This window comes from Somniosus microcephalus, chromosome 4 (genome assembly GCF_052327205.1).
Source record: "Somniosus microcephalus isolate GS21.2 chromosome 4, FLI_Smic_1.0, whole genome shotgun sequence".
Classification (NCBI taxonomy): Eukaryota; Metazoa; Chordata; class Chondrichthyes; order Squaliformes; family Somniosidae; genus Somniosus; species Somniosus microcephalus.
Genome location: NC_140990.1, coordinates 242,774,660 through 242,798,448, shown reverse-complemented (window position 1 = coordinate 242,798,448; position 23,789 = coordinate 242,774,660). Strand labels below are relative to the sequence as shown.

At 44.2% G+C, this 23,789-nt stretch overlaps 1 protein-coding gene across 1 annotated transcript in view; it reads right to left on the bottom strand.

Moving 5' to 3' along the window:
• Positions 1-23,789, bottom strand: part of pde11a (phosphodiesterase 11a) — a 544,209-nt gene that overhangs the window by 428,271 nt on the left and 92,149 nt on the right. Inside the window, exon 2 of the mRNA XM_085986089.1 lies at positions 17,523-17,681. Coding sequence (XP_085842215.1) covers positions 17,523-17,681 — 159 coding nt within the window. The remainder of the gene's footprint in view (positions 1-17,522; positions 17,682-23,789) is intronic.

The window sequence follows — 23,789 nt, the reverse complement described above, 5'->3', positions numbered from 1 at the left end:
GCAGTAGTCAAGGCTCCAGCACCGGAAAACGTGTCACAACTGAGGTCGTTCCTCGGGCTGGTGAACTACTACCATAAGTTCTTGCCGAATTTGTCTACCGTACTACACCCACTGAACACCCTACTGCAAACGGGCGTACCATGGAAGTGGAGTGATGAATGTAAACGAGCTTTCCAGAAGAGCAAAGCATTGATCACATCAAAAGAGGTGTTGGCTCATTTCAACCCTGCACTACCAATTCGGTTGGCGTGTGATGCATCACCCTATGGCATTGGAGCGGTGCTGTCGCACAAATTCCCGGACGGCTCGGAGAGGCCAGTAGCCTTTGCGTCTCGGTCACTAACCTCAGCCGAGCGTAACTACGCCCAGATTGACAGGGAGGCCCTCAGTCTAGTGTGGGGAGTGAAAAAGTTCAACCACTATCTGCATGGGCAGAAGTTCACCTTGCTGACTGACCACCAACCACTTGTCTCCATCTTTAATCCAAAGAAGGGCGTTCCGGTGATGACTGCGCAATGGCTACAAAGATGGTCCCTTTTTCTAGGGGCGCACCAATATGAAATCGAGTATAAGGGCACGAAACAGCATGGAAACGCTGATGGGCTATCATGCCTGCCACTGCCTACTGCGGAGGAAGCACCAGCAATGGATCCTGTCGAAATATTTCATTCGACTATAATTGAATGCTTGCCAGTAACTAACGCTGGTATAGAGAAGGAGACCCGAAATGACCCGACACTGCCTCGGGTATATGATTTGACGGTGAAGGGATGGCCAGCACATGGCGACTCACTGTTGCCAGCATTCTCATCCAGAAGAGAACAGCTGTCAGTATGCCAGGGGACCTTGATGTGTGGATCCCGAGTGGTAATTCCACCCAAGTTAAGGGAGAGAGTGCTCAATGAGCTTCACGAAGGTCATCTGGGAGGGGTGAAAATGAAAAGCCTTGCTAGGGCTTATGTGTGGTGGCCGGGGATCGATCAGCAAATCGAGGACTTGACAAAGAGCTGCTCAGGATGCCAGAAGGTCCAAAATGCACCACCACGTGCCCCTCTACACCCATGGGAGTGGCCCTCCTCTCCATGGCAACGGGTGCATATTGATTTTGCTGGTCCATTCATGGACTCAATGTTTTTAATAGCCGTGGATGTGCACTCGAAATGGCCTGAGGTGATCAAAATGTCCTCCACCACCACGGAGAAAACTATTGCAGTCCTACGGACATTTTTCAAGATTCAAGATCATTTTATTGCCATATGTAACTAGTACAATGGAATGCTTACTCCCCACTCACTCCCACAATACAAGCATATAAATATAAAAGCAAAAAAATAAAAACAAGTATAAATAAAAACAATAAGCAAATAAGCAGAAAGTATAGCAATAACAGTCCAAGTTGCAGGATATGATGAATAGTGCAAAAAAGCCTCAATTACCACTGGAAATAATAGTAATGTAATATGATAAATATAAGTATAATATATATATTTACATAAACATATAACTATAATATATGGAGCAGTGCAATTAGCAGTTCAGTAGGTGCACTGCCTGTGGATAGAAACTGTTCTTAAACCTGCTGGTCCAGGTTCGGATGCTGCGGTACCGACGTCCAGACCGCAAGAGGGAGAACAGTTTGTGCCCAGGGTGATTGGGGTCCTGGATGATGGAGCAGGCCTTGTTCCGGCACCTGGTCTGGAAGATCTCCTCGATGGAAGGAAGTGCACACCCGATGATCTTTTCTGCCGTATTCACAACTCTCTGGATGGCTTTCTGGTTCTGTGCAGTGGTGTTACCATACCACACATTGACACCACTCGTCAAGACACTCTCTATGGTGCCGCGGTAAAAGTTCACAAGCCACTGTGTGCTTATGCCGCATTTCCTCTGGCACCGTAGAGGGTAAAGGCGCTGGTGTGCCTTCTTCAGCATAGCCTCAGTATTATGGTTCCAGGCCAGGTCATCAGAGATCTGCAGTCCCAGGAATGGGAAGCAACTGACGACTTCCACTGGTGTCCCGTCTATGCTGATGGGGCGATGGTTCCCTCAGTGGCTTCTGAAGTCCACGATGAGCTCCTTAGTCTTGCCAACGTTCAGGGCAAGGTTGTTGTCATTGCACCATCTCATCAGCTGGACTATCTCATCTCTGTACTCCGTCTCGTCATCGTTGCTTATCAGGCCAATTACTGTGGTGTCGTCGGCAAACTTGATAATCCGGTTGTTGCTGTGTATGGCTGTACAGTCATGTGTAAACAGAGATTACAGCCAAGGACTGAGGCAGCAGCCTTGTGGCGTCCGGTGTTGAGGACCAGAGTGGATGAGGTGTTGTTCCCTATTTTCACCACTTGAGGCCTACCAGTCAGGAAATCCAGAATCCAATTGCAGATGGGGGTGCCCAGGCCTAGGTCCCTCAGTTTCAGGACCAGCTTGGAGGGAATAATAGTATTAAATGCAGAACTGTAGTCATTGAACAACAGTCTGATGTAAGTGTCCCTCCTGTCTAGGTGTTCCAGGGCAGTGTGTAGTGTTAGGGAGATGGCATCGTCTACAGACCTGTTCGCCCTATATGCGAACTGGAACGGGTCCAAGGAATCGGATATGATGCTGCTTATGTGTGTCATGACCAGCTTTTCCAGGCACTTCATGGCTATGGATGTTAGAGCCACGGGACGATAGTCATTGAGGCCTGTTACCTTGGTCTTCTTAGGTAACGGCACAATGGTTGTCTCCTTGAAGCACACTGGTACAACAGACTGCTGCAATGAGATGTTAAAAATGTCCGTGAACACAGGAGCCAGCTGGTCTGCGCAGGTCTTGAAGACACGGGGTGAAACCCCGTCTGGGCCGGCTGCCTTCTGTGCTTTCACCCTCCTGAAGGTTCTCCGGACCTCGGGTTCAGTCAGCTGTAATGTATAATCCTCTGGGTGGCTGGGGGTTTTGATGGCCGGCTCAGTGTTCTCCCTCTCAAAGCGAGCATAAAAAGTATTCAGTTCATCTGGTAGGGAGGGATCGGTGTTGGTGACTCCCGCTGAGCTCCCCTTGTAGTTGGTGATGGCCCTCAGTCCCTGCCACATGCGTCTGGCGTCAGAGCCCCTGCCGTACTGAGACTCTAGTTTGTTCTTATAGTCTCTTTTTGCTGCTTTGATAGCCTTTCTGAGGTCATACTTGGCCTTCTTGTAGAGTTCGGTGTCCCCTGATTTGAAAGCGGTACGCCGTTCTCTTAGTTTGTTGCGGATGTCTGAGTTCATCCATGGTTTGCAGTTAGGAAATAAACGGACAGTCTTGGTAGGAATGCATTCATCCACCAGTCTGTTAATGTATCCAGTAACGTGGCCTGCGTACACATCCAGGTCTGGGTTCTTGAAAACACTCCAGTCCGTTATTTCCAACCCGCCCTGCAGTTGTAGTTCTATGTCCGCTGTCCAGCTTCGCACCGTTTTTACTGTTGTGGGTGTGCTCTTTAACTTCTGTTTGTAAATAGGAAGTAGGAGTACGGAAATGTGGTCTGATTTGCCGAAGCCCGGCCGAGGAACGGCTTGCCAGAGCAGATTTGCTCTGATAACTGACCACAGTTTGTGTCTGAAGAGTTTCGAAGATTGATGAAAAGGAATGGGGTAAGGCATTACACATCCGCCCCGTATCATCCAGCCACAAATGGATTGGCTGAGAGGTTCGTACAAACCTTTAAAAAAGCAGTAAAGGCCATGTGCGATGACGACATTCCACTGCAGCATAAGGTGGACAATTTCCTGTTAGCCTACAGAAATGCGACACATGCAGTCACCAACCAGGCCCCGGCCATGATGTTCTTTAACCGAAAGTTGAGATCTCGTCTGGATTTGCTCAGACCAAATGTACGAAGAGATGTTGAGAGTAAGCAATTCCAGCACATCAATGAGAAGCCAACAAGGAGCTTCAATGTAGGGCAACCAGTCTTGGCCCGCGACTACCGAACAGAGAAATGGCAACCAGGAACGATATGCACACGGCAGGGGCCACTAATGTACACAGTGGATGTTGGGGAGAACATTGTGAGACGCCATGCTGACCAGATCCTAGAGTCACAGGAACGAGTCAACCCCATGTCTCGGCCATACGTACCTGGTGAGGAACCCGACGTACAGGTCGCATCTACCTCAGAAACAATAGCATTGGAAGCTGATGAATCAACTGACGACAGGGTGCTAGAATCGCCTCCGCACCAAGAGCGAGACACTCGGGAAAGGCGTTATCCAGAGAGAATCAGGAAGCCTCCCCAGAGACTGAATATATGAATGGACTATTTTCATATAACATTGTATATTAAAAATGTTAATTGTTAAATGAGTATTATGGTACTGTTAATCTAAAAGGGGAGGAATTGTAATGTATGTAATGTATACATACCTTAAGGGAGAGAACTACTTTTTACAGCTCCTGTATACTGTAGTACCGGCAGTGACCACACCTGTATATAAACCCTGAGTAGTGATCTGTATAGTTAGTTCTACAGTAACCCTCATTCAGTAAACACCTGTTGAATCGTTCCCTGCAGTCTGTTGTCTGATTATTGAAGGACACAACATTAAGATACACGGATATAACAGTACCCATTAAGCTTCTGGTTATTGTTGACCTCCAAGATGGTGATTTTGGGACTCGGCAATGGTAGTGTAGTTGAAGATTTGATGGAGGTAGTTTGACTTTTTCCTGTTGGAGATAGTCATTGCCAGGTACTTATGTGGTGTGGATGTTATCTGCCACTTATCAGCCCAAGCCTGGATGTTGCTAAGGTCCTGCTGCAAGCTGGTTTGGGCTGCTTCATTATCAGAGGAGTTGTGAATGGAGCTGAATACTGTGAGATCATTGGCGAACACACCAACACCTGATGGAGAAAAGGTTATTAATGAAGTAGCAGAAGATGGTTGGGCCTGGATCACTGCTGTGAGGAACTCCTGGGGCTGCTGTGATTGGTTTCCAACAACCATGACCATCTTCCTTTGTGTCAGATATGACTCCAACCACTAGTGCGTTTTTACTTTGACCCCGATTGGCTTCAGTTTTGCTAGGGCTTTTTGGTGCTATACTTGATTGAATGCTGCCTTGATGTCCAGTGCCCATGTCAGGCTCAGGACTGTGATGAGGTCTGGAGCTGAATGGTTTTGGTGGAACCTATATTGGGAATCTCTCGTAGAGTGACACTGAGGTTCTGCGTGATTTTAAAGTTAAAAGCTTTGGTAAATTTCAGGTTCTTGTCTAACATATTTTCAAAATGTAAACTGAATCTATCATTTGCAGCTGAAGTTTGAGCCCAGTCATTGGTGGGTGGAATGTAAAATATCTGGAATGAGCACGTGTTCCTAATTGTCCAGAGAGAGTACTGGGCATTAGATGAGGGGGTAAACATTTGCCTAATGAACAACACTACGGTATTATTCGGTGTGCCCAAGGTATCAAACTTATCAAAACAAAACTTGTCATCCTGAAAGGGGCAGTCCCTGGTAGGATCCTGACATAATGAAGAGGCAGGGTTGTCATTAGAGATTGTATTGATTAAGCCTATGAAATTCGAAGTTGTTTAGGTGCAAGCCAACAGAGTTGAAGCAACCATAGACTGTTGCTCTCAATGGGGAGGACTTGGTAAGTATTGCATCCAACCTGAAACTGAGGATTGTTCAGGAGTGGTTGCCAGAAAGCAGTAACAAGACCAAACTTCTATGGACAATGAACAGTAAAAAATTAAGACAATTTATTAGTTTAAAAAATTTAGGACAGGTTACCCATAGAAGGATGCTTGTCAATACTGCACCTTTGGATGTTTTTACTATGTTAGAGGCGCCATATAAAAGCAAGTTATTATTTATTGAAAGTACTCCCTCTCCAGTTATGTTTTCCTTGAGTATAACTACCACATGAAGTGGAACAGTCCTTCTGCACATACTTATCTTCAAAATTCACATCTTTATAAATAAGTTTTCAAGAGTGGCACTCCTCTATCAGGTACTGAAAATAACTTTCTTAGGAATATAGGATAAAGAAAATATGGTGTATAATGTTTCTGGTTTCAAAGTGACTTTTTGTGTTCTCTAAATTGAGGCAAGTGAACATTGTTTGACGCAACATTTTTATCACCCAGTGGTAACATCAAGTATTCCCAGGTCAAGTTAATGCTGGTCAGGTACAGAGTGAGTTTCCTCTTTTCTGTTTTAACTTCAAACTCAGAAGAGCCTTCCCAATTCCTTGTGTTTCCCACATTAGGCATTCTTATGGTCTCTAATTGCATTTGTGAGTTTAATGTTAACCTGTGCTCAACAATTTGATTTTATAAACTGTTTTATGTTATGAACCTGCACCCACAAGAAACTGGTTTGAAACTATTCCTATTTATTTCATGTGTGCCTTTATGGACAACTGAAAGTGGAAACTGTTACCCTGGCAATGTGGGTTAAACCTAAAGGAAAGTCCTAGAAGAGTGGTAAGCCACTACACAAAAAAAATCTGTGTGCAGTGGTGTGTTTTCATAATTTTACAACATATGAAATTGGGAGACATTTTGGGTGTTTTATGTGTTACGCTAACACAGTCTGGATTATGTTATTAGGCAGCTAAACATTGCGAGTCCTGAGGATGTCATAAACTGAAAAAACAACTCTCATCAAGTTCAAATGTCCTGTATATTGCTACCTCTGAACAATTTCCATAGTGCAATACATTGGAATGCAGTTATTTGCTATTGTAGTATATTAGTGATTTTGCTAGCAGTGCATCTTGGTAGACACAGAAATATAGTAGGCTTCTTGTGGGGCGGTTTGCTAGTGCTGTTGGGGGGCGGGGGGGTTAAACTAACTTGGCAGGGGGATGGGATACGGAGTGGAGCTATAGTAGGGGGTGATGCACAGCCAAATACAGAGGAAAAAACAAGTCAGTCTGGAAGGCAGAGCAAATATGTAATGGCACAAGGGAGTATGACAAGGCTGGATGGCATTTATTTTAATGCAAGGAGTCTTGCGAGTAAGGCAGATGAATTGAAGGTGTTGATGAACACATGGGAGTATGATATTGTTGCTATCACAGAGACATGGTTGAGGGAGGGGCACGACTGGCAGCTCAATATTCCGGGGTATAGAATCTTCAGGCGAGACAGAGGGGGGGTGTAAAAGAGGAGGGGGTGTTGCAATATTAATCAAGGAGTCAATCACTGCAGTAAGGAGGGAAGGTATCTTAGCAGGTTCCTCTAATGAGGCCATATGGGTAGAACTTAAAAACAAAAAGGGGGCAAGCACTTTGCTGGGAGTGTACTATAGGCCCCCAAACAGTCAGGGGGAGACAGAAGAACAGATAAGTAGGCAAATCTCAGAGGAGTGTAATAATAATAGGGTAATAATAGTAGGGGATTTCAACTTCCCCAATATTAACTGGGATAGTCAGAGTGTGAAAGGCTTAGAGGGTGCAGAATTCTTAAAGTGCATCCAGGAGCGCTTTTTGAGCCAGCATGTAGAAAGCCCTACAAGAGAGGGGGCGGTACTGGACCTAATTCTAGGGAATGTAGCCGGACAAGTGGTAGAAATGTCAGCAGGGGAGCATTTTGGTGACAGTGACCATAATTCGGTGAGATTTAAGGTAGTCATGGAAAAGGACAAAGATGGGTTCTAAATAAAGGTTCTAAATTGGGGGAAGGCCGATTTTAATATGATAAGGCATGATCTGGCCAAAGTGGACTGGGATCAGCTACTTGTAGGAAAATCCACATCAGAGCAGTGGGAGTCATTCAGAAAAGAAATAGAGAGAGTACAGCGCCAACATGTTCCCATAAAGGTCAAGGGTGGTACCAACAAACCCAGGGAACCCTGGATGTCAAGGGATATACAAGAATGGATTAGGAAAAAAAGGGAGGCTTTTGACAGATACAAAGGACTAAAAACAGTGGAAACCCTAGAGGAGTATAGAAAGTGCAGGAGGGTACTTAAAAAAAAAAATTAGGAGAGCGAAGAGGGGGCATGAAAAAACACTGGTGGGCAAAATAAAGGAATTAAGAAATAAAGTATATTAAGGGCAAGAAGATAACCAGGAAAAGAGTAGTGCCCATTAGGGACCAAAGTGGCAATCTGTGTGCAGAGACGGAAGATGTGGGTGAGGTTTTAAATGAATATTTTGCATCTGTGTTCACTATGGAGAAGGACGTTGTAGACATAGAAATCAGGCAGGGGGATTGTGATATACTTGAACAAATTAGCATTGAGAGGGAGGAGGTACTATCGGTTTTAGCGGGATTAAAAGTGGATAAATCCCCAGGCCCAGATGAGATGTATCCCAGGCTGCTGTGTGAGGCGAGGGTGGAGTTTGCAGGGGCTCTGACACAAATTTTCAGAACCTCTCTGGCCACAGGGGAGGTGCCAGAGGACTGGAGGACAGCTAACGTGGTACCATTATTCAAGAAGGGTAGTAGGGATAAACCGGGGAATTACAGGCCAGTGAGCCTAACATCAGTGGTAGGGAAATTATTGGAAAAAATTCTGAGGGACAGAATTAGTCTCCACTTGGGGAGGCAAGGATTAATCAAGGATAGTCAGCATGGCTTTGTCAGGGGAGATCATGTCTAACCAATTTGAATTTTTCGAGGGGGTGACTAGGTGTGTGGATGAGGGTAGTGCAGTTGATGTAGTCTACATGGACTTCAGTAAGGCTTTTGACAAAGTCCCGCATGGGATACTGGTCAAGAAGGTAAGAGCCCATGGGATCCAGGGCAATTTGGCACATTGGATCCAAAATTGGCTTAGTGGCAGGAGGCAGAGGGTGATGGTCGAAGGTTGTTTTTGTGACTGGCAGCCTGTGTCCAGTGGTGTACCACAGGGATCGGTGCTGGGTCCCTTGCTGTTTGTAGTGTGCATTAATGATTTAGATATGAATGTAGGAGGTATGATCAGTAAGTTCGCAGATGACACGAAAATTGGTGGAGTGGTAAATAGCGAGGAGGGAAGCCTCAGGCTACAGGACAATATCGACGGGTTGATCAGATGGGCAGAACAGTGGCAAATGGAATTTAACCCTGAAAAGTGTGAGGTGATGCTTTTTGGGAGGACTAACAAGGCAAGGGAATACACAATGAATAGTAGGATTCTAGGAAGGACAGAGGATCAGAGGGATCTTGGTGTGCATGTACATAGATCCCTGAAGACAGCAGGACAGGTGGATAAGGTGGTTAAGAAAGCATATGGGATACTTGCCTTCATTAGCCGAGGCATAGAATATAAGAGCAGGGAGGTTATGATGGAGCTGTACAAAACGCTAGTTAGGCCACAGCTGGAATACTGTGTGCAGTTCTGGTCGCCACACTATAGGAAAGATGTGATTGCATTGGAGAGGACGCAGAGGAGATTCACCAGGATGTTACCTGGGCTGGAGCGTTTCAGCTATGAAGAGAGACTGGACAGGCTGGGGTGGTTTTCCTTAGAGCAGAGAAAGCTGAGGGGGGACCTGATTGAGGTGTACAAAATTATGAGGGGCATAGAAATGAACTTTTCCCCTTAGTAGAGGGGTCACTACCCAGGGGGCATGGTTTCAAGGTAAGGGGCAGGAGGTTTAGAGGGGATTTGAGGAAAAACTTTTTTACCCAGAGGGTGGTTGGAATCTGGAACTCACTGCCTGAAAGGGTGGTAGAGGCAGGAACCCTCACAACATTCAAGAAGCATTTAGATGAGCACTTGAAACACTATAGCATACAAGGCTACGGACCAAGTGCTAGAAAATGGGATTAGAATAGATAGGGTTTGATGGCCGGCGCAGACACGATGAGCCAAAGGGCCTCTTTCTGTGCTGTATAAGTCTATGGGCTGGATTTTGTCAATGGGGAGCTTTTGGAGACGGGACTCCCACTTGTTGGGTTTTAGTCCCGCCTCCATCGACTTGTGGCCAACCCATGCTATTTTCCCTTGATTGACCTTGTTAAGTCCGTCCAGCGGGCTTAGCAGGCCAATTAAGGGAAAGCCAGTTACAGGTGACGTCAGCGAGTGCCGTTTCATCTGTCAAGAGCTTTTGACAGATGAAATGTCATCGCTTGACAGCTATGTGAAGCTGTCAAACACTGACAATCTGTCTTCTAAGTTGTGTCTTTACTCAAGACTCAATTAGAAAGCCTTCCTGACCAGAAAGCAGAAGGCTACAGCTTTTGACAATTCAGCGGCCATTCTGCTTTCTGTGCCAGTGAGCTGAGGGACCCCCGAGACCTGAAGGGAGGAAGCCTGCAGGAAGAAGTAAAGGTAAGTAAAACTTATTAAAACACTTTACACACACCTCACACACTTACCTCTGCACACATGCACCCATTACTCACCTGCACACCGTACATCTCGGCCCCTCCGACCCCCACAGACCGACGACACACCTGGCGAGGTTCGGAGCCGTCAGGAAGCCCACACTTCAGGGCTCAAAATAGGGATTAGCCAAAAAACTGCCTGTTAACTACCTGTTAACAGGCAGTTAATTGGCATTAATCCCCTTCCCGGGAGGCGGGACCCGGTGCGGGTCGGCTACCCACCTCCTGGCAAGATGGCATGGAGGCGGGTTGGGGGTGGGATGGGTTCCTGCCCCCAAATTCTGCAATTTTCCCACCACTCCCGCCTCCAAACCCACCTCCTTGGGGCTTGCAAAATCCAGCCCTATGACTCCAGTGATAACACCAGGGAGTGTAGTAAGCATTTTGGAAATGGCTCTCTAGGTCATTTAAGCCCTAACATCTGGCAGCCAGCACTTATGCAGTGAATCATATGGAGCAAAGGCTTAGGCTGCAGTTGTATAGGCTCAGCCCTCTCTAATAATTATTCTGATTTTTTTTAGATGAAATGAAGGCATTTAATAAATCACTTGTATAAGTTTTATTTCATCCTACAGTGTTTTTATCTCAGTAAATACTGTTACCTCATCAGAATTTTCTTTTATATAAAATTGATTTGTAAGATCTGCAAAAATATAATCGCCTGGAATTTATAGAACAAATGGTATGATTTTAAATGTATAAAAATGATTAATGACTTAATCACAGCAGTAATTAATAGCTTCCTATTGTAGAATACATTATTGGCTAATTAAGTTGATTAATGTCAACCTATGGTTTTTGGATCTCCATCTTTGAGTTTAGTACAAAATTCATTGAGAAATGCTTTTAATGTTTGATACGTGCCTTGTGTAAAAACTTCTAATGTTTGAGATGTGCCTTGTGTAAAAACTTCTAATGTTTGAGATGTGTCCTGTGTATAAAGCCACGTGAAAGTCTTTATAGAGAGGACTTATCTAGTCACAAATAGCAGTTTTGACTATTACTTTTGCAGCTATGCTTTGGCGCAGTGGTTGGCAAACAATAAATCACTGGCGGCCATAACCAATGAGTGTAGGGGATAGTTTTTTGCCGCTTCTCTTCAATTCTCAAGTGAAAGTAAATAGAATTGTTAAACTACTTCACTGACAAAGTAATACAAATTTAGTAACATTCATCCATGTCTTGTAAAAATTCCTGTTTATTCATAATCTTTTGGACCCCACACAATGCTGGAACAAAATAATCTTATGATATAAAATAACCTTATGGGATCAACGTGATCATTTATGGACCAATTTAATCTCAATACTGCTCATGTTGAGAATTTACAAACAGCACAAAAAAGCTGCATAATATCCGATACAGCAGTGACACAATGCAGTACATGTGCAGTGCACAAATATTAAAATGTGATGCCTGGTCACATTTCCTGTCCAGTCCTAGAAATGAATAACTGAATGCTGACAGTAGCTTCAGAAACCTTTCCTTATCCCCTCCTCTAATACTTCTCTTTCATTAAGCATTTTTAAAACATTAGAGAGATTTTTTCCCATAGATAAATGAGTCTTTTCGAAAAAAAATTCTTGTAAAAATTGTAGTGCTGGTCAAGTGCCAGATCTAAGACTCCAACTTCTTGAACAGATGAAGTTTTATGATGTTTTTTCAAACATTAAATAACATTCAGACAGGGCACTGTAGCTCTCAAAATGACCTCACTCAGATTAAATCGGCTATCTCCAAGGCACCAATCAGGGAATTTCACCAGGCAGCCATTTAACACACTGCACAGGGCCAAAGCATCTGCTATAATGCTGTCCCTTGATGCAGCAAAGGCATCCGACAGGTTAGAGGGTGGTTTCCTTCTTCCTCTATTTCGGAGACATCCACGGTTTGCAAGAATGCCACAACTTTGGCACACTGTCCATCCAACAAAAACTAGACAAGGTCGCCACCTCTCTTTTCATCCTGGCTATAGAAACATTGGCAACAAATTACCCCATATGTATATAAATCCTACAGTTTTGTAGGAAGCGTACGAGAGTATGGGCCTTACACTAAACATCCGTAAGACAAAGGTCCTCTACCAACCTGCCCCCGCCACATAGTACTGCCCCCCCGATTATCAAAATCCACGACAAGGCCTTGGACAACGTGGACCACTTTCCATACCTCAGGAGCCTACTGTCAACAAGGGCAGACGTCGACAACGAAATCTAACACCACCTTCAGTGTGCCAGTGCAGCCTTCAGTCGCCTGAGGAAGAGAGTGTTTGAAGACCAGGATCTCAAGCCCGGCATTAAGCTCATGGTCTACAGAGCAGCAGTGATACCTGCCCTGCTGTATGCCTCAGAGACATGGACAATATACAGCAGGCACTTTAAAGCATTGGAGAGGTACTACCAACACTGGCTCCGCAAAATCCTGCAAATCCATTGGCAGGATAGGTGCACCAACATCAGTGTTCTTGCTCAGGCCAACATCCCCAGCATCGAAGCTTTAACCACGCTCAATCAGCTCCGATGGACGGGTCACATAGTCCGCATGCCCGATACGAGACTCCCAAAACAAGCGCTTTACTTGGAACTCCGACACGGCAAGAGAGCCCCAGGTGGGTAGAGGAAATGCTTCAAGGACACCCTCAAAGCCTCCTTGAAAAAGTGTAACATCCCCACCGACACTTGGGAATCCCTGGCCCAAGACCTCACAAAGTGGAGGAGAAGCATCTGGGAAGGTGTCGAACACCTCGAGTCTCTTCGCCGGGAGCAAGCGGAAGCCAAGCGCAAACAGCGGAAGGAGCGCACGTCAACCCAAGCACCGCGCCCACCCGCCCCTTCAACCACCGTCTGCCCCACCTGTGACAGAGACTGTAGGTCCCGCATTGGACTCACCAGTCAACTGCGAACTTATTTTTAATGTGGAAGCAAGTCAACCTCGGTTCCAAGGGACTGCCTAAGAAGGAGAAGATATATATAAATCCTACAGTTTTGCATAGACAGATAAAAGTATCTGATTCCTTTGGAATAACAGCAGCCGCTACATTATCAACCTTGTATAAAAAAAATCATCCCCCCGCCCCCAACCTTCACTGCAACCACCACTCACAAAAAACATGGACACTGACCCAGTTAGATGGGACAGCCTGCCCGTATCACACCTAAGCCACAATAAACATGAATGCACTGTCCCAACTACTTTGCCTGTTCCAAATGCTAAATATTGAAAGGATTCACAAATTTCATGTCTCCCCCCCCCCCCCCCCGAAGATTTACTTTTGGTTTATTAAAGAAGCCCTGTTTGGACTGAGTTTGGAAGCCAGGGCTCAACAAGATGGCTGCGGTCAGCCTCATGGCCAAAGCCTGTAAGTTTCAGTTTGGACTGACAAGCTTGTATTCTGATGACTGTGAGAAGGAACTTTCCAGAAAACTCGAATGCGGACAGACCTTCTGCATTTATGCATGAGAAGCAAACCCAGTGGCATTCGGGCCTCTGATTAAAAATCATCAAGGTTGTTTGCACAAACAATCAAGAGCAGGCAAGGCCTATTCAAAAATGTAGTGGGACAAGCTTAGCTGCATTCAGACCTTCGGTAAGAGAACATCAACACTGTTTACAAACGATCAACGGGGCATTCAGACTGGAATGGCCCCATCACGAAACCAGTTGGACAAAGGGGAACACTGATGAGGCGTTTAAAACCGATTACCGGCCATCCAGATCAGACAAAAGAAATGAGCTGATCTGGCGAGAGATAAGGGCTACCGGGAAGGGTATAACTAGTCCCTCGGGAGGCCATTTCTCTCTCTCTCTCTCCCGCCTCGCCTCCGGTGTCCTGCCGTACCATCAACCCAGTGAGAGGATCGTTGACGTAGAGCCCGTCCAGGGAAGTAGGATACCCGCAGTTACGTTTGAATTACTGGGGTATCTCTGCTTTGGGGCGGTGAAAACCTAAAACATCGGCAGGCAACAGGGCATGGAGCAGGCGTTTCAACATCCTAGACTGGTGAGCATCAATTGTCTGGCCCATTACAAGACAATCTAGATAGGTGCAAAGGGTGGGAGTTAAGGGGAATTGCTAAAGTGTCATTTTCCCTCGATGTGTCCGTTTCTCCTCCTCCGTTAAGTGTAATTGTGTTGCATCCATAGTGATTTTTCTCTGTATAGTAATTGTTTTCTCTATTTTTAATAAACATTGGTTTTCTTTGCACCAAACCACTGGTCTCGTTTGTCTATATCGCTACTTGTAAATAAGTCCAGTGGTCAGAACCAAAGGGGAAGCGATTCGAACTGCATGGGGCTGGAGCAGCTCAGACATGACTGACTGGCCAGACACAAACCCCAAACCAAAACCCCCTACAATATTATGCTCCTGGCTCAACAATTCGGCGCTCCTGACAGGCACATAGCTAAGTTCCTCTGGGTAGGTGAATGGCCATGAATTCACTTCAAGTGCCTGCATTTCCCTAAGCTCGAGAGTATTTGACCTCCTAAATTTTAGATAGTATCACTGGTTGACCAGGTTTAATAGAATTGTGGCTTGGAACCAGTCTTTGTGAAGAACCTATGATGGGTATTGTACCCGTAGCCACCAAACCAATCCCAAATAAATGGATTTGAACCTACAAAGAGCAGTCCATCACCAGGCTAGGCTAGTTCCCCCCACAAAGAGACAATCTTTTTCTCCAACCAACTAATGGATAAATGCCACCTCACCCAGCAGGGCCTGATCAGGTATCTCCAAAATATGCGCTTCCTTGACGATCTACTAGCACGCCACAAACTCCAGCAACAACTAACCACAAAGGTAGTTGTGGTGCTCTCAACAACACGAGAATAATAACTTGAGTCAGTGCCTCCACATTCCAATCACCCCCCCTCCAAAATGACCACACTGATCTGAAAGCAGGTAAAACTACTGTATCAATGTGCATAATTATGTTGACATTATATTAAATGTTTCCTGCTGTAAATGCAAAGTACAACTACAACAATATGTAAATCAGTGTGCAACATTTTAATAAAAATTTTAAATAACACATTGATCTGATGACCCACAGACTTGCCCCCGAAATGGTAGTGAAACTCATACTTCTTGTGTCATCAGAAAATGAAAATATAAGCACTTGATACATTACTTACCAGCATTGAAGCTCATTTACTGAGGCAAAAATCAGTCACCGTTGATGAAACTGCAAATTATATAGGTCCTTCTTTCTACCATTATCAACACGGTGACGTAAGTCATGATATGCTCTAAAATGATTTTATTCAAGTTTCATAGATCTCAAATATCTATAAAATCTGTTATGTTGTATGAGCTCACAAAGAACATCCTTGCTTTGAAGGACATCATGAAGGAATCCTTTCTTTTGAGTATGACCCAATTAACGTTTTAAAAGAAAAAAAATGAAGTTGTTAAAATTCACTAATATATTAATGTGTGTATATAACACATATTACAGTTTAAATATTTCTGTAGCACAAAAAAACTGTCACACTTTTCTGATAGTCTTAAATTTGCCAGGAACCAATCAAAAAATGCCCTTCTTCATATCTGGACCCTTCTCCCTATTCCTCCTCCTAGGTTCAAAGGTACAACCTAACAGTTTCCATATCCATTGATTCACTATGAGCAACAGTGATTACAGAGCAATTTGGCTGAACATTAGAAGTTGTATATTCATTTTGTTTTGTGCTACATTTACATGGATGATTCATGATGACGAATACTTGCTTTCTGAAATAGAAGTCACTGAGTGACCCAGAACATTGTAGTCCATAATTTGAGGATGTTTCTTGATTCATTTTTCAGCAGTCCACTGTTTGTGGCTTGTTTATCCAGCTTATGCCACACTAATAAGCACAGTGGGACTCCACTGCAACAAACAGGAGGATCTGACACAATTCAAATCAAAAGGCAATTTATTTTAATACCTATGAGATGTGGTGAGCACTTTAAATTTAGTTACTGCTAGTTTGCTTTCCACAGACTGTCTAGTATGTAAAACATTACTTCAAAGGTTTTATCTCTCCTGAGTTCAATCCTAGCACAGACTGTGCCTTTAGTTCCTTCCTCCCCTCCCCTCCCCCTTTTCCCTGCCTCTGCACCTGCTTAAAACCTGTTACATCTCCAACTTTTACCAGTTCTGACGAAGGGTCACAGACCTGAAACGTTAACTCTGTTTCGCTCTCCATGGATGCTGCCTGGCCTCCTGAGTGTTTCCAGCATTTTCTGTTGTTACTTCAAATGTATTATTCATATCAAGTATATAAAACTGATTGTAAAACAGTGTGTGGAAAAAAATTGGTGGGGTGTAAAACGGGCTGCCAATTCGCTATTGCCTATTTTGTGCTACCACCCAAGACAAATGGCCGCCTCAGTGTCTTTCACTGTTAGCCTGAGATTACTTACAGTTGCTCTTTTGTGCGTACATGTTCGAAAATAACAAAGGTTTGACAGGAACATCTGTTCCCTTAATGATGAATTGGGCAAATTCTTATATATCATTACAGTGCTGTAATTTTTAAAAATATGTATGATATTTTCAAGATGCCCTGCTAATTAAAGCAGTGCAACAAATTAGAATCCATTCCATTCAAGAAATCTCACAAGTGGATTACAGCTCAAAAATTTCAGTGTTGCTCATAAATAATAGTTTTAAAATGTATAAAATTTGTACTTTTAGATTACTGAAACTACCATGTAAAATTGTCGTTCGGGCAATTTACAACACTACCGAATAGTGTTTTTCCATTAAGTCTTGTAAGAGCAAAACATTATAGAATTTTGTGTAGACCACATAATATTGCTGCAATATTTACCCAAAACAAAAATTCACTTTTCTATTCTGAATGTCATTTTTTAATCATTAACATCTAAAGAAAATACGAGGCACATATTTAATTTAATAGTAATCAAAGTATCATATTGTACCTCAGCAATGATACACTGTTCCAGGCAATCTCAAAGTTTTCAGAGCTTGCACTACATTGGATGCATATTTATATTGCTACCTGTATTATCAAGTTATTTCAATAACATTGGAATCCATTTTATGTAATGACTCTCCTCGAACCACAATGGGTTTGGTATATAATGTACTGTAATAAAGTGCTTTATTTAAATCATCAAAAAATATAAAGGACAACTACTGTGCTTTGTGCTATAAGTTTAGTTTATTACAAATATAGCTATTAAAAGATAATCATAAATGAACAAGAAATAAAAACTAACCTTTTCATCATCCTCAGTGAAGGGAGTGCCTCCTGGATTTTTGTTTATAGCTTGGGCGACACCAATAATCTCACCGTCACTGTTTCGAATCGGCATGCACAGCAGGGATTTTGTTTTGTATCCTGTCAGTTTATCAATTTCATCTCTGAACCGACGATCCTATGCAAGAAAATACAAAAGATTGGTTACCCAGTTCCAGTTTTAGCAGTGTACAGATCTTGCCAGCACTTATTTAGTTGAAAAACATCTGAACAGATTAAATAAGAATCACATAAATGCACTGAACAGATAATAAGTGTCTTGCCAGTCTAAAAAGGATTAATAAAGTATATTTCTATCTCTGTTCATTGAACATCATAAATTCTAGAATAATTTTGGATTATCAGTCAAAGAAATCCAACTGGTTAAAATATTCTTATAACACAGTGCCTGTTTAAGTATCAGAAATTTAATTTACTCTCAGATATTGCAAACAAATGATTTGAATTCTTGTACATTCTGTGAAAGGGGAGAGAGTGCCCCTGATGGACCAGTAGGTAAAGGTATTGTGTGACAAAGTACAGTACTGAACCATGCAGACTAGGAAGGTAGCAGCTTTGACCCCTGGTCTGTGTTGAGGTAGCTTAATTTAGCTGGGGTACAGTAGGGGCACTATAATTCCCTTCAGTGCTGCTGGGCTAGAAAGCAGTTCCTAATCCTGATTGGTGTAGAACCATAGAAGTTTATAACACAGAAGGAGGCCATTTGGCCCATTGTATTTGTGTTGCCTCTTTGCGAGAGCAATCCAAAACTAAACCACGCCCCCACTCTCACCATAGCTCTTTATCTTCTTCTCCTTCAAATATGTATTAACTTTTGCCTGATACGATACAGAGGTCTCTGCCTCAACCACTTCCTGTGGCAAAGCATTCCATGTTCCAACATAGTGACTCCTCAATCAGAGGAAATAGTCTTTGCCTACTCACTATTAAAATCCTCATAACTTTAAAATCTTTATTAAATCTCCTCTTGGCCTTCCCTGCTTCATTGAAATAACTGCTAGTATCTCAAGTCTCTCCTCCTAACTATAGTTTCCCATCCCTGGCATCATCCTGGTGAAACTGTACTGTACAATTTATGTGACTTTATTGTTCTTTCTATAATGGGGTGCCCAAAACAGCACATAGTACTCTAACTGTGGCCTAACCAATGCTTTGTACAAAGTTAACATTGTCACTGGAATATCCTCGGGGGTTCTGCTGTTTGACCACTGTAATTTGGTGGAAGATCGGAGGAAACCTTAGATAGACGCATAAATGGAGTTTCCGCTGATCTTCTGTTGAAGTTTCAGCGGCTGACTGGGAGAATCCCCAGTGTCATTATTTTTGTACTATATGTTCATATTTATAAATGCAAAATGCCTTTTTCTACCCGCACTCGCATTTCCAGGACCCGTTTCTGGCAGGGACGGAGATCACCTCGTATAAAAGGTAGGCCCTGCACAGAATGATCAGGGCTAGAGTGATCTCCTGGACTAGTTTTGATCACCATGGGGTGGCGGGGGGGAGGAATTTCCCAGATTTTTTCCCCGAGGTCCCAAAAGACAGATATTAGGAATATATAGCCTTTGGAAATTTAGATAATTACATCTAAATTGTTAGGTGAACATATTAAAGACAGCACAGGATATCAAACTCAAAGGTCCTGCTTAAGGAAGAAAGGTTGTAACCTAGTTTGAGATGATTTGCATCAGACCTCTTTATACTGAATTGGAGAAACCTGGGAGGGAATTCTCCTCCATGATCCTGCCCAAAATTAGGTGGGAGTACAGTGGAGAATGAGGAAAATTTCAGGCAGTGGGGCCAAACCCTACATCACTGCCCCAACCAGGATTTCAGTATCCTTGCTCCCACTAAGACCACGACTGGTCATTCCTTCCCCACCACCATATGCAAGGGGGGATGGTGGGGGACGTAGGGCAGTGAGACAATAGATCCCAAGTTCCCCCTCCCCAGTGGAAAGAGAAGACCTTGCAGCCACCTTCTGTCCCTCAAAGTCAGGCCCAATATTTACACCCTGTAGGCCTCGGTCCTGGCCAAGGCCTTCAATGTGAGCCTCGATTTCAATCTTTGGAGCGATTCAACCCCTTTAAGGTCTTTCGCTGTCCCTTCTGGTGCTGCAGCAGCATCCCCACCGCAGCACCACCAGAATTTCCTGAGTTGCTGCCTCTTGATGGCGGGAATCTCGCCAGGACCCCACCATGGATACAGAATGAGCTCCAACATTGGAAAATGGGTTGGGATTGGGGCAGAAATTGAGGGGCAGGTGGAAGTCCCATCCTGCCAGAACTCTACTCAAAGAAGGAGAATCCCACCTTGGAGTATAATCTAGATTCCATTGACAATAAGGCTACCCAGAACTGATATGTAAGCACTATCTCTCCGACATTTTAATTCAGTATGGTTGTGGAACAGCGGGTGGGGCAGTGGGACTTATTCATTGAGATATCTAACTTAAGCTAAATCTCACTCACATCTAATACTCCTTATTGGTGAATTGATAACTTTGTCTAAGCATTCTGACTGGTAAAGTTACATTTTAAAATGTTTACAGGGTATTTTTGTTTTACACTGAAATGATAAGGGAATTATTGTCTTAATTCTACCAGCCCTGCCTGCTTCCTTCCTGCCTCTGTCAGCTGGAATGACAGATACAGCAGTGAGACTATTATGGCTGCCACAGTGTTACATGATTAGGTGATAATGGAGCTAAGTTACTGGTGATTACGCAAGTACAGTTGCAGTTGGTTAGACTGTGCACTTATAAAATTATAACCCTAATAGGGCAGAAGGCTCCATGTCATGTGTAATTTAATTTCTTATAGCAATTGTTTCTTAAAAATATGTATATTTTCATTTAGCAGTTTGTTGGATATATCACTGTAATATCTGTGATTCTGGCACCACTGCAATAAATAAGGTTTGCATTTCCTGTCATTTCTGATCATTTCAGTCTAAAATGTAACTCAGTCAATGGAACCCCTTGTGGGCCATGCACAGGCCTTCCATTGAATGTCTCCTATGAAAGGTTAGGGGTTGATTGCAGCCCTACCCACCTGGCAGAAACTGTTGACAGTTGAAAATGAAAGGGTTACTTACCCGTTGTAACTCGACCTTTTCCCGACATTGCAAATTTTAACCTGCAAAGTTCTGCAGGCGGATGAGATGCCTGCTTGGGGCCTAATGAATCTATGCAATTCGGGGTCCTAATAGGTCAAAAGGACCCCAATTGCAATTTAACTGGGGCCTAAGGCAGGACTGCAAACAGAGAGGGCCTCCAAGTTAAGTAAATAAAACCTTTCTTTTGTGGGGCCCCAGAGGAGCTGGGTTGTGCTCCCAGGCCTCACAAAGGATAGTCGCAGCCTCCCCTGACCCAGACTCCTTTCCCCCTTCCCTCCCGCAAGACCCTCACTTACCAGTGTAAGCGGAATTTGGTTTGGGGTTTTTGTCTGGTCAGTCAGTCGTGTGCCTGAGCTGCCCCAGCCCCGTGCGGTTCGAATCGCTTCCCCCTTTTTAGTTCTGAGCACCGGACTTATTTACGAGCAGCGATATAGACAAACGAGACCAGTGGTTTGGTGCAAAGAAAACCAATGTTTATTAAAATAGAGAAATAACTACTATACAGAGAAAATTACTATGGATGCAACACAATTACACTTAGCGGGGGAGGAGAAACGGACACATCGAGGGAAACTGACTAAAATGACTATTTTACTAATCCCCTTAACTCCCACCCTTTACACCTATCTAGGTTATCTTGTGATAGGCCAGAAAATTGATGCTCACCAGTCTAAGATGTTGGAACGCCTGCTCCATTGCCTGCCGATGTCTTTAGGGTTTTCACCACCCAAAACAGAGATACCCCAGTGATTTAAATGTAACTGCGGGTATCCTGCTTCCCTGGACGGGCTCTTCGTTGATGATCCTCTTGATGGTAAGGCAGGGCACCGGAGTCGAGGCGGGAGAGAGAGAGATGGCTTCCCGAGGGACTAGTTATAACCCTCCTGGTAGCCCTTATCTCCCGCCAGATCAGCTTGTTTCTTTGTCTGACCTGGACGTATTGAAGCTTATACAAAGGAAACTGATCTGGGCCCATCGACCTGGATGGCCGGTTAATCGGTTTTTAAACGTCTCATAAGTGTTCCCCTTTGTCCAACTGGTTTCGTGATGGGGCCATTCCAGTTTGAATGCCCCGTTGATTGCTTGCAAACAGTGTTGATGTCCTCTAATGTAGGTCTGAATGCAGCTATTACATATTGACTGTCTGTGCAAACGACCTTGATGGGTTTTAATCAGAGGCCCGAATGCCACTGGGTTTGCTTCTCATGCATAAATGCAGAAGGTTTGTCTGCATTCTAATTTCTGAAAGCTCCTTCTTTGTCAGCCCAAAACTGAAACTTATAGGCCTTGGCCATGAGGTTGACCGCAGCCATTTTGTTGAGCCCTGGAGCCCTGAATTTTAAACTCAGTCCAGCCAGGGTTTCTTCAATAAGCCAAAAGTAAATCTTCGGGGGAGACATGAAATTTGCGAATCCTTTCAGTCCTCCCTAGGATATTGAAACTTGCTTGAAGTGTCCAATCAAGGTGAGCAAATTTCTGACCCCCCGCAAACAACCTTCCCCTATATTTATCTATCCATGAATCCCCGACACATACATTCCCCTTACTTAGAGAAAAACCGCAGTGCACGACAGGCATCTATCGATAGAAACAATTACTATCTGTTACAATAGTCCAAGCACGGAGGGGGTCCAACACCCCTGCACTACTTGGGACATCATGAAACTTTATTACAACACACAACCTTTAATAAAAATCAACATCAGGCCAAAACCATATTTATTAAAAAATAACGAACGGAAGGAATGAGCTTTATTAAAAATAACAAACGGATCTGCCACTACTCGGCAGTGACATGACACAAAGCTCACACGGGTGTTTCTTCTTCCACCCGGGCATACTGGTCCTTCCACAACCCTTTTGCTTTAAATTCTACCCCGGGAACCTTTCTCCTACACTGGACACAAACCAGGTAGAGGACGATCCCTAGCTGACAGACTACTAAGATGTGGGACGCCATTCGAATCCAGGAGGGGACCTCCATACTCTCAAAAACGTCCCACCAGGGCGGGGTCATAATATCTAAAATGTCGGCCCCTATCTGTACAGTCTTCTGTTCCAAAGTGTAGAAGTGCTTTTGCGATACTAGAACGGCTTTTAATAATTTGGTAAGGTGCTCTGGGAGAGGGGGAATCGGGTAACCGAAGTGGGCGACATATTTCTGGAGGTGGGTAAAATTCTCCTCCACAGCGAGGTGAACAATGGATGGTTCAGGAATGGGGACAATTCGTATCTGTGCCACTTGAACTTCTGCCTCGGGTTTGAAACAGAAGCTGTTGTCACTCACCGCGCACCAGCTGTGCTGTCCGTGCTGGTAGTGAGATGCTCCTGTGGTGACGCAATATGTCCCACCTATATATGCTACCTGTGGGGGAACATGGCCTTGTGCCATGGCTTCCATGGTACAATTTATAGGTTTCGCGTCAGCAGCTCTGAACCCGCATTGTGGTTTCAAATAGGCATTCAAGTGCTGGGGACACAGGATGATGTGTGCTCCCCAGCTACGGCACCCCGAGAGGTCAGTACCAGTCATAGCATGCTCCCACTTTATGATATAGGGCGGGACCGCTGCAAAACGAATGTGTGCACCCCCTTGAATGACTCCAATGTTCTCCACCCTGTATACTGGTGCAGGTCGGGCCGTCCCGCCCATAACCGGCATTCTGACTACTATTCCCATAATTGGTAAAATTCTCCTCTGCATCCTGTTCGCCGCTCCCATCAATCGCTATCGGTGCTGTGTCTCTGGAGCACCCATAGAGGTGGGAATCCTCCACGTCACCTCTCCTTCCGAAGCTCAGTCCTATCAGGGCGAATAGGATTATGCCCCCCTTCATTCCCTAAATTTTCCTGTAACAGATATCGAAGCACACAGCCAGGTTCCCTAGAGATTCACTGGCTTGGGTGAAGCATGGTCGGGTCTTGCGACCTCGACTCAAATGTACACACTCTGAGCAGATTACTTAAAACTAACCATCACCTTAATTAGAATTAAATGAAACACCCTAAACTTAACACTATATAAACTTAAAAATTAAACTACCTAAATTATATACAACTGCCGCCCGTCTCCGGGCGGCCAGCCTAATCCCTGTTTGGGCTGCTGCAG